Raw genomic sequence first — 14,743 nt, forward strand, 5'->3', positions numbered from 1 at the left:
ACACAAACCCTAATTCTTGTATGGCCACACCAGCGGCTGTTGTTGACCCTATTTAACATGTAGGTGGGTATGGACGAGGTACCTATACTTGACCTAATTTTACACAGAGCACCACCCACAATCGCCGGACGACGTGCAAGCTCAATTATTCAAACATAAACTAACCTAGGAACTACTACTCTACAAGGACACGGTCCCTCACCCTCAGCGACGCCGGCAGCAAGCCGAAGAAGGAGGGAAGGGACCAGAGCCAGCCGGAAATGACGAACTCTACTTTTCCACCTCGAATCGCCTGAGCTGGCTGGGGTTTTCCTTGTCTATATATGATCATGCATGCAGACATATAGAAGAAAACTTAAAATACTTTAAAGCTAAATTATATATATGATTGGAGATTCTTTTAGTAAGACATTACGAGAAATGTGCATGTACTCTTTCCTTCTCTTTTTAGCTTTCTTTTTATAAGGCACCTGCTATTTATCAGGTGTCTAAAATCGGTCTCTTTCTTAGTCGACAATCACAGCCTCACGATTTTCATCCAATAACTTTCCTCTTTCTTCTTCCTCTCGACGCCTTCTTCTTCCTTCCACCCGCCTCACCCCGCTCCCCCGCCTCTCGCCCACTTCCAGCCGTCTCCGACAGCGTTCCTGTCCCTAGATCTGCACCTGCCATCCTCGCCACATTAACCACTCTATTTTCACACTCCTCCACTGCCAACCTCTCCCATCGCCTATCTGCTGCCTGCGGCATCAGCGCCGCCACAGTCGTCTCACCGCACTGCCAAGCCACCGCCCCAGCCTCCCTCTAAATCATGCACCCCTAACCAGCCACCCCGAACCCCCCCCCCCCCCTCCCCTAATGACTACAGCATGTTCACACAGGCCCTAAAAATCTTTTGGAGATTTCAGGTGTCTGAAATATAGGAACCGTGTTTTTATAAGCTCCTTTTGTACTCCAGAAAATAGCACCGAGTACTTCTGCATGCTACCTTTCCAAAACCATATGCAATATGTTAACCCTTCAGTGTGTAGAAGATGTAAGAAACGAGTGGAATGCAAAGAAGGGACCAGCACGCCGACCTCCCTTTTTATGCAAGTGGCCTGAAGGAGGCGAAGCTGTTACGACGTTGGGTGACCGTGATTTCACTCTCCACTAAGCAGACACATGCATCTTTTTATCTCCTTAATAAAAACCTAGTAGAGCAGTACTATGTAAATGAACAATTATTTGAGCTAGGCATACCATGCACTCACATAGACATTTGCAAGAAGCAAGAGCGAAGAGGGAAGGAAAGACAAAGCCCTGCCAACTTGAATCATTATTACTTGAAACTATGTGATAATTCATATACTTGGTCACTCACTACTAGTGATCACTACATATCTTAATTTGGAACCCTACTCTAGTTAAGCATGACAGGCCAGATGATCTTGCATGTGCTAGCTGCTTATTAGCACATTGCACCTTTCTTAACATCTGACAATGCTGCTCTAGCTAGTCAAGACTTACAACAGTTGTCCCAGACCAGAGCAGGGCAAAGCTATACGTGTACAGAAAATATAAATAACTTGAGAAACATGCACTAATCCATCGTAAACTCGAAGCGTATGCATACATGCATAAGCATGTAGCTAGCTAGCGCTTGAGATTGCCTGCTCGATCGGTTGCCATGCCTGCATGGCACGACGTGGAGGCCTCCATGGATGTGGTAGCTAGTCGACGCTGATCTTGCCGATGAGCGGTATGCCGATGGCGGTGACGACGAGCGTGGAGGGGACGCCGAAGACGACGTGGCTCCAGAAGGAGAGGTCGTGGGCGTTGCGCGGCGCGCGGCGCGCCTGCTCGCACACGATGAGGTTCGCCGCCGACCCCAGCAGCGACAGGTTGCCCGCCACCGTGCTCACCCACGCCAGCAGCAGCCACGACCGCGTCACCGCCGATGCCGAGATCGTCGCCGCCGCCGCCGCCACCTCGTCCCCCATCAGCAGCACTGATGAAATATATGCATGTGTCCACACAACTTAATTACTATCAAGTTGTCACGTCAAGACGACACCGTTAATCATATATCAATCGTGTCAAAGGAATTAAACATTAGTGCTTAACGAGTTGGCCACGACACACTCAGACAAAACTAGATATTTTTCGATCATGTCTCCTAGCTAGTTGCATTGGTCTTTGAAAAGATATCTTTGAGGATATAAACACCAAAATTCTAGCAACCTCTGCCATTTCGCCGACGCTTTCAGTTTCGTTGCCATATATAGTTAGGTCCTTGGGGAAATGCAATTCTCACCCTAGGTTTTTGCACTGTACGTGCATGCACGAGGCAAGATCTCTCCTATTGCTCTACTTTCGCTTATGTCTTAGATATTAATTAGGTATCTACTTAAGTAAAATTCTAATGTGGTAAACAATTTAGAAAGAGAAAATAAGTTTGTTTTTTTATGAACAACACTAACTCTTTGAGCAATTTTAGACAATTGTAAGATATTAATTGTCTAGTAGACCTCAACAAACTAAAAACATATATACATGTATTGAAAGCTTATTTTTTAATATCAATATCTTACTCTCTTGGACATCAGCTAAGACATAAGATATTGGGAGTGACCTAATATAATTCAATTAAATTTCGTTCTTAATTAGCACGTGTATATGTGTGTGCGTGCGTGCGTGCATGCATGTGAATTTACCGGTTGGCACGTTGGACGCGAGGTTGGAGAGGAGCAGGATGATGACGGAGAGGACGGTGACGCCGCTGACGTGGTTGATCTTTGAGTAGGGCGCCATGAAGTTCCAGATGGCCCCCGGAAGCCCCGTCTTGTTGAACCCGCTCACCGTCACGAACATCCCCGAGAAGAAGACCAGCAGCGAGTAGGACACCTGCATACGTGCACCTCTCTTCATACGTGCATGTCCTTCACGTGTCTTTCTTCTCGATCGCAGCTAGCACGGGACGAACTAACGAAGAACGAGGTGCGTGCGCGCGTACGTACGTACGTACCTTGTTGAGGCAGGGCTCGGAGTCGCGGAAGTCGACGACGACGAGCGCGATGGCGGTGGTGATGGCGGTCCAGGACATGTTGAGCCCGAGCATGTAGGCGACGAGCATGCCGACGGTGACGATGTACGCGAAGCTCTTGAGGAACAGCTTCCGCCGGTGCTCTGAGCACTGCATGAACCACCGGTGCTTGGTCGAGATGTTCTCTGACATCACTGAGTCGGCGTCGTGGCCGTGGCCGTTGCCGTTGCCGGCGGCGGGGCTTTTGAGAGATAGCACCGACAAGGGAGACCGTCCCTCCTCGACGGCCTCCATCTCCTTCCCGGTGGCCACCTCATCGGGGCAGGCGCCCTCGAGGTCCTTCCAGTACATGCAGAGCAGCATGACCATGTTGATGCCCATCCCGGCGAGCATGGCGGGCAGGATGCCGAAGAAGAACTGGAGGAAGGTGATCTTGCTGTTGAATGCGATGACCAGGTTCTGCGGGTTGCCGATGGGCGTGGCGCTGGAGCCGATGTTGGCGCTGGTGGCGAGCGCGAGAAGGAACGGCTTGGCGGGGAGGTTGCGCTCGGCGGCGAGCTCGAGCACGAACTCGGTGAGCACGACGCAGCAGGTGTCGTTGGTGAAGAGCGCGCTGGCGAGCGCGGTGACGACGCAGACGCGGCAGAGGAGGTCGCGCCCGCCCTGGCTCCGCCACGCCAGCAGCGCGCCCAGGTGCTTGAACATGCCGGCGCCCTTGAGGTAGCCGCCGACGACCATGGTGGCGAACAGCAGCCCGAGGATGGGGAGGTCGATGGAGGCGTACGCGTCGTCGGGGCTGATGACGTGGAAGACGATCATGAGCACCGCTCCCAGCAGCGCCCCAGCCGTGCGCCCGATCGGCAGGAACGGCACCGACGGGAACACCGCCAGCATCCAGAACACCCCGAACGCAACCGAACCAAGCACCACCTTCGACAAAGAAGCCAGCGCCATGGCTGATCTCTGCTTACTCTCCTTGAGGCAACTCTCAGTTCTTTGCTCTCACTGCAACTCTCTGCTTTGACGAAGCAGAGGGGTGGCTCACCTGAGCCTTAAGTAGTACCAGAGGAGAGCTGCATGCTTTCCAGGCTGACGTCAAATATTTAGGACTAGGAGGCAGGAGCTAGCTACAACACTGCCATGTCAAATTCAACGAGACCAAATGATCTGCATATATGTACGCACATACTGCCAAAGCTAGCGAATTGCACATGCCACTCATGACAATTATTATTCTGGAAAAGTAATCAAATATGCATGCAGAAATTATCAAAAATATGATATTATGATAAGAGTACTATATATAGACTGCTACGCACGTATGAACATGCAGGGTGCCCTCGGAAATACAACTCCATATATTTTTAGGTATATATGGTCTATCTTGGTTATTCATATCTTTCATCTACATGATTTTTTATGTATTTCTTAGGCACAAATCTTAATATAAATAAACGGTTATGATAAGTTATATGTCTGTGTAGCCTAATAGAGTTCTCATATTCAGCATTGACCATCACGCACGCGTGCTACGTCATCCATCCAGCTAGCACGCAAGTATCTGCATGCACCGGTTCACGTAACTCTCTGTTGCGAGTGTTGCTTGTCTATTAGCTTGTTAGTTACAGCTAGCTCTTGTATAAATATACATCTACATACTGAATATAATTTGTATGTTGCAATTCTCCTCTTCTACATGGTATTAGGTTTCTAAGATCAAACTACTCTCAAATCTTCCTCTACCTTTTCTCCCATGGGCGACAGCTCCACTTCCCCCTCCGGCTCGACCAATCTGTTCTTCTCCAACCAAGCTGTTCCTATCCCCATCTCTGTGCGGTCCATCCAACTGGTGAATATTTGCACTCATGTGCCCATCACCTTAGACCTCGCCGAGTGCAACTACTCCGACTGGCGTACATTCTTCGATCTTATGTTTCGTAAGTTTAGCTTGATGGATCATGCCGACGGCACCGTGGATGCTTTGCTTCGCCGCGACGACGCCGAGTGGATCCAAAACGACTACTACGTCATCTCCTGGCTCTACTCTACAGTGTCATCCGAGATCATGAACATCATCAAGAAACCCAACGATACAGCCTACAACGCATGGACGGCGATCACCAGCTTATTCCTCGACAACTCGCTGCAGCGTGCGGTGTATGTCCAACAAGAGTTCCATAGCCTATACCAGGGCTCACTCACCATCACTGAGTACTGCGGCAAACTCAAGAAGCTCGTCAACCTTCTGCGTGATGTCGGCGCGCCGGTCACCGATCAAGGGCTCATCATCAACACCCTCTGTGGGCTAAATCCTTAGTTTAGTCACGTGATCTTCATCCGCACATCCAAGGTCCCGCCACCATCATTTCTCTACACTCACTCTTATCTCCTTCAGGAGGAGAACCACATCGACCACACGGCCAAAATGGAGGCCGCGGCATCCCTCTTGGCGGCCGGGTCCTTGACTACCACGACGACCACCGGCTCCATTGCTATGGGATCTACCTTGGTCTCCTCTCCTAGCGGCGATGAGTGTTCCAAGAAAAAACTCAAGAACGACAGGTGTAACCGCAACAACATCAACACCGGCGGCACGCCACGTCATCCTGCCTCCCCTATGTCACCATGGGTTTCCAATTACAACCAGTGGATAGACGTTGTTCAGGCATGGTCCATGCCTTAGCTGCGTGCCCCTACTGCTAACCTCCTCAGCCCTCGACCTGGCATTGTTCCACCTCAGGCACTGACTGTGTCGTACATGCCGGCGCCCTACCTTGACATGTCTTCACAACCGTCATACCTGCAGCAGGCTCCTCTAGCCCTATTCTCGGCCATCCAAGGGATGTCGACCAACGCTTTGTACTCTAATTGCAGCGACTGGTATTTCAATACCGGCGCAATGTCTCATATGGCCTCAAACCCCGGTATCACCTCTTCCTACTCTCCTTCATCATCTCCCTCACGCATCATAGTCGGCAATGGTGCATCTCTTCCTGTACAATACACAGGCCATGTCTCTCTGCCCACTGCACATTCTCCTTTTACATCTCAGCAATGTCTTAATGTCTCCGCCTCTTATTAAGAATTTAATCTCAGTTCGTGCATTAACAAAAAGATAACTCAGTTTCTATGGAATTTGACCCGGCTGGTTTTTCCATTAAGGATCTTCGCATCAAGATGGTGCTGCTCTGTTATGACAACTCGGGTGACCTCTACCCTCTTCCTGCCTCCAACACCACCACCATCAACTCGTCATACAATCTCCACACCACCACCACCACCGATGTTTGGCATGCGTGTCTTGGCCACCCCAGACATGGCACTCGTTTGATTTTTCTTGTCAGAAGTCGGATGATCACACGTGCCACGCCTGTCGCATTAGCAAGCACGTGCAATTGTCTTTTCCCAATTCCTCTCATATTGCTAGTTTCCCTTTTGAGCTTCTACATTGCGATGTATGGACATCTCCAATAATCAGTAACTCAGGGTTCCAATTTTATTTGGTTATTCTATACGATTATTCACATTATCCTTGGACATTCCCTTTACATCGCAAATATGATGTTTTACCTCTCATTATCTCCTTCCATGCTTATGTCCACACCTAGTTTCAGCATCCCATTGTCGCTCTTCAAATGGACAACGGGAAAGAGTTTGATAATCACACGTCTCAGTCATTTTTCTCCACCCACGTCATAATTCTCCGTCTTACATGCCCATATACGTCCCAACAGAATGGTCGTGCCGAACGTGTTCTTTGCACACTTAACGACTGCATCCGCACCTTGCTCTTCCACTCCTCAGTGCCTACCAGTTTTTGGCCTGACGCCCTAACCACTGTGATGTACTTGCTGAATCATCGCCCATGTCGCTCATGTGCTCACTCCACACCTCACTAACTCCTCTTCGCTTCTCCATCGAAGTACACGCACCTACGCACTTATGGCTGCCTCTGTTACCCTAACACCACAACGACTGCGCCCAACAAGCTCTCACCACGTTCAGTTCGCTGTGTGTTCTTGGGTTACCCTACAGACACCAAAGGATACAGGTGTTATGATCCGGAGAGTCATCGTATACTAACTTCCCGGCACATCTACTTCAACGAGCGTGTGTTTCCCTTTCAGCAGATCTCTGAATGGCATCGGGCCGCGTGTTGTTGCAGTACACACTGCTTAAGAGCTGGTGCCAGTGCCCATACCTGAACTTCAGCGTCAACCAGTTCCTGCACCAGCACCACATGTGGCTCCAAAGCCTCTTTCTCAGGAACATGCACATCCCCAAGGCACTACCGCTCCGAACATCGTGTCACCGTCGCCCATCAAGTTTCCATCGCTTACACCACTTGCTTCAGTTGTGTCACCTCCCATCGCCACGGCCGCATCTAGTACGCTGTCATTCAGCACTTCATCTCCACCCACTACACCAGCGTCGGATCCTACAATGCGACAAGCCATCCATCTGATGGTCACGTGCGCCAGGGCTCGCATCCACCGGTCGAACCCCCACTACGCCAACATCGCAACCACCTTAACTCCTGCCGCGCCAACCTCCGTGTGCAGCGCTCTCTGTGACCCCTTGTGGGTAGCGGTCATGCAAGAGGATATGGATGCACTGAAGGCACACAACACTTGATAGTTGGTTCCTCATCCTCGCGGTGCGCACATCATCAGAGGTAAATCGATTTTCAGAAACAAGTGCAGATCTGACGACTCTCTGGAATGGCGAAAAGCACGGTGGGTGGTGCGCGGATTCACTTAGCGGCTAGGCGTGAACTTTGATGAAACCTTCTCTCCCGTGGTCAATCCGACGTCCATCCAAATTGTGCTTCATCTTTTCGCCTCCGCGCGTGGCCAGTGCACTAACTCAATGTGAAGAATGCATTTCTTCATGGCGAGCTCTCAGAGTGTGTCTACAGCCAGCAGCCAGCTGGGTTCGTCGATCTGGCGCACCCGGATCACGTATGCCTTCTCTCCACGTCCTTGTATGGACTACGCCAAGCCCCTCGAGCCTGGTATCACCAATTTGCCAGGCACCTTCATGGCATCGCTTTTGCACCTATGACATCAGACACCTCTCTATTCGTTCTACGGAACAACTCTAAGACGTCATACCTCCTTCTCTACGTCGATGATATCGTCCTTACCACGTCGTCCACAACATTGCTTCAATGGATCATCGGCCAACTTCACTCCGCGTTCACCATGAAGTACCTTGGGCCACTGCGGTTTTTCCTCGGCATCCAAGTGCGGCGGATGGAATCAGGCTTCTTCCTCCCCCACGAGCAGTACGCGAAAGACCTGTTGGAGCGTGCAGCCATGGCCAACTGCAAACCCATGGTGACTCTGGTGGACACAAAAGGCAAAGTCTCTTCATTGACCGGACAGCTTGCATCTGATGACTCCCACTACCACAACATCGTCGGGGCTTCACAATATCTCATGCTCACCTGCCCCAACCTAGCCTATGTAGTTCATCAAGTGTGCTTGCATATGCACTCGGCCCGTGATGTTCACTAGAGCCTTGTGAAGTGGATCTTGAGGTACATACGAGGAACAACAACTCACGACCTGCAGCTTCATGCTTCGTCATCCATGGATCTTGTGGCATGCATAGACACCGATTGGGCAGGCTGCCCGGACACAAGGCGCTCCATGTCTGGGTACTGCGTCTTTCTCAACGGCTCTTTGATATCGTGGTCATCTAAGAGATAGCCCATCGTATCACGTTCTAGCGCCGAGGCGGAGTATCGTGGCGTTGCAAACGTCGTGGCAGAATGTTGTTGGCTTAGGAATCTCCCTCGTGAGCTTCACTCTGGTATCACCAAAGCCATGTCGTGTACTGTGACAATGTATCGGCCGTGTACCTGATAAAGAACCCCGTCCATCATCGGCGCACAAAGCATGTCGAGCTCAACATCCACTTTGTGCGTGAAAAGGTTGCCCTTGGACAGGTCCGTGTCATCCATGTTTCAACTCACCTACAGTTCGCCGACATTATAACCAAAGGCTTCCAACGGCGGTGTTCGAGGATTTTTTCGAACCAGTCTTTGCATCGGTGGCAATGACGCACAAACTACGGTAAGTCCACACACAAGTATCTGCATGCACCGGTTCACATATCTCTCTCCATTGCGAGTCTAGAGGCACGACTCACTTCTCTCGCCTGTTTGTTAGCTTGTTAGTTACAGCTAGCTCTTGTACAATGCTGAATACAATTTGCGTGTGTGTTGCAATTCTCCTTTCTACAATACTCTCTGAACCTGAGTGCTAATTTCAGGTCACGGCTTAGGTATACTGTCATAAGCGTACTAATCAACTTGCTGTGGCGGTGCTTTCTTGCTTTAGCTAAGCATCAGCATCTATCAGTTCAGGATATGATTAAGCTGGATTGATATCAATTACTCCCTTTTGTTATAAATACACGTTATTTTGAATAAGACATAATCTCCAATACATTATTTTAATTATTATTTTCTATTAGATTATATTTATAAAATCATTAAATTTGTGATATTATGAAAGTATTTTTTAAGACAAATTTACACATATAATTTTTAAGGTTTTCAAACTATATATTTTGAAAGCTATTGTTAATCAAAGTTTTAAAAGTTTGATCGAACTTTTTTCAAAATGACGTGTATTTATGATTAGAGGGAATACAATTTTTATTTTTATTTTTTTTGCTCAAGCAACCACGGCCAGTGATCTTGTGATACGCATGTGCAGCTGATGCTTTCGGTTTGGGGTGCAGCGATTGATTGGCCTGGCTTCTTGTTTGAACATTTTTATGCATGACACGATTAGTCAGTTGCTGCCTAGATATCTACTTGATTAACATGCAAGTGCAGTTCATCCATACGTATGTGAAAAATATTTTACATATTTTCACAGAAAAAAATGCTGTAGTATAAGATTGGTTCAGAATTCATATTACACGTATACATAAAGTTCCCATGTATATTATACATATTACACGGAGTTCCCATGTAAAATATACCTGGTAACTCCGTGTAAAAGGTTGGTTCAGAATTCACGTTACTCCAAATAGCAGAAGTTCAGACTTCAGGCATGGCGTTGCCTTGTTTGCCTCCATTTTTTAACTTTTCAGTTTGACTTGAATTGTTGATACTGGAACATTTTTGCGATGGTGGTGGTTTCATTTTGAATGTAAATGCGGGACCCGGTGCCTTCGTTCCTGTAGTTCCTTTTTTCTTTAGAAAAAAAAAGAGTCCCTACGATCGAAAAGGATATTTCCATTTTAGAAAAAGGGGTAATTTTTTATTCATCGTGAGGAAGGTAAATGCAGAAAGAGTGCTGCACCATTGCCCAGTGCCCACACTTAATATATTTCGAAAATAAAATAGAGAAGTCATTATATTCCCAACTTTCATGTTTGGACCAGTAATTAGCTAGCGCTGAGACAAGCTAAATAATTTGACAAATTGGCAATTTGTGGGTTGCCTGTGGCACTAACTGAGTTTTGGAACATGTTGCTAGTTCTAGGAACAGCACACACAACCACATTTTTTTTAAGGGAAACCGTAGGGGAAGCCTCTACTGTAAGAAAAAAATTATTAAATAAAAGAAGTTTACAGAAGAGAAAGAAACTATACAACTGAAGAAGCCAACACTCTGAAGGAGGAAACAAAAGAAAAAACTATACAAGATCACCAAGCCAAGCAGAGATCGAGGAGTTTAGATCACTATTCATTCAATTCAGTTGTAAAGAAAGGGTATCTGTGAAGCAAGCTTTCCAGTTGTTAAATTCAGGAGTAAGACTTTGGAAGATCTTCAAATTTCTATGTTTCCAAATTTCTCAAGCCGCAATTGTGAAGACTTCCATGAAGGAGTGCTGGAAGGTAGAATTATGACCTATATAGGCACAAGAGGTGAGGATGCACATCATCATATGCCCCCTTTCTCTATGTTAGCCTTAGCCGACTGCTGATGCTACTAGCTGATGAAATATATGGATCTAAAAAAAGTTTATGAAGTAGTATATGAAAGAATCGTGAGTAGGCGTGGAAATCGCTCAGTGGCTATGTTTCGTGTTACTTAGCAAGGAATAACTCCTCGTGTGATGTTTACATAGGGAGCAGACAGACAACCGTGATCAGCTTGGCTTACAAGCAAAGATTACAACAAACACAGGATATATACTTCCTAAACTAACTAACCAAGTCAATCACGGTTTGTACCTTGACAAATATTGTTACAACCGAATATATCTTTCCATCTATATCTCTAACAGCCCCCCTTAATTATAACTGCGCTAGGCTAAGATTGTGTTTGAAGTTCTCCAATTGTTTTATAGGAAGCGCCTTAGTGAATCTGTCTGCAATATGATCACTGAAGGAACAAAATCAATTTCTAATAGCTTCTTTGATACACGTTCCCTTACAAAGTGATAATCTAGTTCAATATGCTTTGTCCTAGCATGAAAAATTAGGTCAGCAGAAAGATATTTGGCTCCCATATTATCACACCATAACTTTTCTGCTTGTCGACCTTGTATCCCAAGCTTGCGCAACAGCGTCTGAATCCACATGATTTCAGTAGTGGCATTAGCAACATCTTTGTACTCTGCCTCTGTACTAGACCTTGACACTGTAAGCTGCTTGCGTGCACTCCATGAGACAAGATTAGATCCTAAGAAAATAGCAAAACCTCCAGTAGACCTCCTGTCATCTAAAGATCATGCTCAGTCTGCATCAGAGAATCCAATGACTAGCAAAGAATTAGTGAAATGTCGCCTAGAGGGGGGGGGGGTGAATAGGCGAAATCTAAAAATTCTGCAAACTTAAAACAGCGGATTAAAAAAGTTCGGACCTTCCACACTTTTGTCCGAAACCTTCGCACTTGTCCAGAGGTTCCGAAGAAAAGTGCGGATACTTCGGACTTTTTGAGAAAGTTAGAACTGGAGCCAAATCTGAGATAATGAGTGACAAGTTTATAGGTTACCAAGAATCAGTAGATGTATACCAGCCTATAAGACCAAATACCTGCAGCTCAAACTTTTCAACGAGATAGATCGGGTTTAAACCCTAGAATTCTATTCAAACGAAATAGTATAAACAAATGCTAGAAACTAAACAAAGTTGACACAAGAATTTATTTACCGGAGTTCGGCCACTCCACAAAGAAGTGCATACGTCTCCGTTGAGGAGCTCACAAAGAGCCGGGTCTTTTCTAATCCTATCCTCACCAAAGCGACCACAAAGATCGAGCTTCGGGTTTCTTACTCAACTTGTCGGGGTGATACAAACGTCCTGAGGCTCACCACAAACTTGGGAGCTCAACGGGCAACGCCTTGCCGTCTAGGTGGACGAACCACTAAGAGTAAAGAACTTGAAACCACTGGCTTGACGAAGAAACGAGTGCTCAAAAGATGGCTTGGTACTTCACTAGCACTCTTGCTTAAATTCACTCAACCCTAGCAAAGATCTCAATAAGAATCACAAAAGGGGAGTGGAAAGGAGTTTTAATGTGCTAGAAGCCTTTTGTCTCAAAGCTAGTCGGAATTAAAGGGCTCAGGTGTTGTTGCATTGGAGGGTGTGGGGTTTTTATACTCCACACTCAAAAACTAGTCGTTATGCTCTGAAAAGTGTGGACCCTCCGCACAAGTTCGGAACCTCCGCACTTATGCGGACCTTCCGCAGAAAAGTGCGGATCTTCCGCAGTTAGCCGAGAACTCATTAAAGTGTGGACCCTCTGCACAAAAGTGCGGACCTTCCGCACAAGTGCGGATACTTCGCAGAAAAGTGCGGACCTTCCGTATTTTTCTGAAACAAAAGTTTTAGGGCTAACTTTCTATGACTCTCATGGGTTTGTTTGGACTTTTAAGCACTGTCTCTACAACCAAGTAGATTTCATGTCCCCCTTTATAGTACGGCATCCTAAACTCAAATATAAAGTATAAAAGAATTTAAAAAGCATAGGAGCCAAATCGCTTTCCTTTATCTATTTTTAGTGGGTTCACAACGCGTCACATTTTTCACTTGATGGAACTAACACCTATCCATAACTCATAAAACTCATTAGTTCTTTAATTGTTTTGTCATTATCACCAAAACTCACTTGGGGGCCTAGATGCACTTTCAATCTCCCCTTTTTGGTGATTGATGACAACCCAATTAAAGCTTACAAAAGATATATATGTTAAAAGATTTTAAATGCTTATGATATAGAGAGCTCCCTCTAAAGATGTGCATTGAATTGACTTTGTGAAGATTGTTGTACCCAAGAAAAATGCACTGTTTGGATTGAAATTGCAGTTTGCGATCATTGTATGGTCGAAGATTGGGCCAGCAAGCACACCCAAATACTCTCAAGGATGAGTAGTCAGGTTTTGTCTGAAATAAGCGTTCTAAGGGAGTAGAATGATTTATAACCTTTCTAGGAGTGTGATTGATCAAAAAAAGTGGCAGCAATGAATGCTTCATCCCTAAATTTAAGTGGCATATGAGCTTGTGCTAAAAGAGACAACCCTACTTCAACAATATATCTGTGTTTGTGTTTTACTGCACCATTTTGCTGGTGCGCATGTGGGCAGCAAACAAGATGGGTTATGCCAATTTTTGTGAAGAAGGAATGAAGCTTTTCATATTCGCCTCCCCAACCGGTTTTCATAGCAATAATTTTATGATTGAACAAGCGCTCAACAAGATGCTGGAAATCATGAAACTTCTAAAAAAACTTCAGATTTAAACTTCAGAAGATATATCTAAGTGAATTTGATAAAGTCATCAATAAAACTGACATAATACTTGTATCTCCCAGCAGAATCTGGTGCTGGACCCCAAACATCTGAGGAAACAAGTTCTAGAGGATGACTAGACACACTAGTGGACTTGGGATACGACAATTGATGACTCTTTGCTTGTTGACAAGCATCACAAACAACATCTTTATTGAACTGATCTAGACACGGGAGACTATGAATGCTAATTACCCTTTGAACAATGGGCGCAACAGGATGGCCTAGGCGCATGTGCCATCTGTCAAAGTACAATTTATTGACTCTAAAGACTTGTTTTATAGGTTGCACAGATGGTAGAGGATATAGCCCCTTCTGACACGTCCCTCTAAGAAATATGCTCCTCGTGTCCTGATCCATGATCAAAAAGAAATTAGGATGAAACTCTAGGAAGGCATTGACATATTTAGCAAGACGGTGAACGGAAACAGGATTCTTTGTGGCTTGTGGAACAATGAAGAACATTTTTAAGATCAAGAATACAACTGGAGGTATGAATAGTAGATCAACCAATATGACTAATATTCATACCTACACTACTTGCAGTGTGAATCTGGTCGTTGTCGTTGTACTTGTCCCGAATCGCCAGTTTCTCCAATTCTCCAGTGATGTGGTTCGTGGTTCCCATGTCAGTGTACCAGTTTATATTCACCATGTAGAATTTTGTTGTAGCAGAGACGTTATGTTATTCAGGCACATAGTTCTCATCATACTTGTACCAACAATCTGGAGCAATATGCCCCTTCTTCTTGCACATTTGGCAAATAGGGCGGTTGTCGACAGCACCGTTGTTGGTGTCGCGGCCATAGTTGCCGCACGGCTGCTGGTAGTGGAGGTGGTGGTTGTCACGGCCACGACCACCGCGCCCACGATTGGAGTCTCCACATCCTTATCCGCCACGTCCACCGTATGTAGCGGCATTGACAGAGGAGGATCCTCCCTATTGCAGGTCTATCCTAG

The 14,743-nt window shown here is 46.3% G+C and overlaps 1 protein-coding gene across 1 annotated transcript; it reads right to left on the reverse strand.

Moving 5' to 3' along the window:
* Nucleotides 1-1,292: 1,292 nt before the first annotated feature.
* On the reverse strand, nucleotides 1,293-4,107 carry LOC133907496 (silicon efflux transporter LSI3). The gene is made up of 3 exons (XM_062349549.1): nucleotides 3,008-4,107; nucleotides 2,697-2,886; nucleotides 1,293-1,990 (listed from the first exon to the last, which is right to left on the reverse strand). The coding sequence occupies exons 1-3, from the start codon at nucleotides 3,977-3,979 to the stop codon at nucleotides 1,713-1,715; spliced, it is 1,440 nt and encodes a 479-aa protein (XP_062205533.1). The 5' UTR covers nucleotides 3,980-4,107; the 3' UTR covers nucleotides 1,293-1,712.
* Nucleotides 4,108-14,743: the final 10,636 nt, after the last annotated feature.

This window comes from Phragmites australis, chromosome 24 (assembly GCF_958298935.1).
Source record: "Phragmites australis chromosome 24, lpPhrAust1.1, whole genome shotgun sequence".
In the NCBI taxonomy this organism is placed as follows: Eukaryota; Viridiplantae; Streptophyta; class Magnoliopsida; order Poales; family Poaceae; genus Phragmites; species Phragmites australis.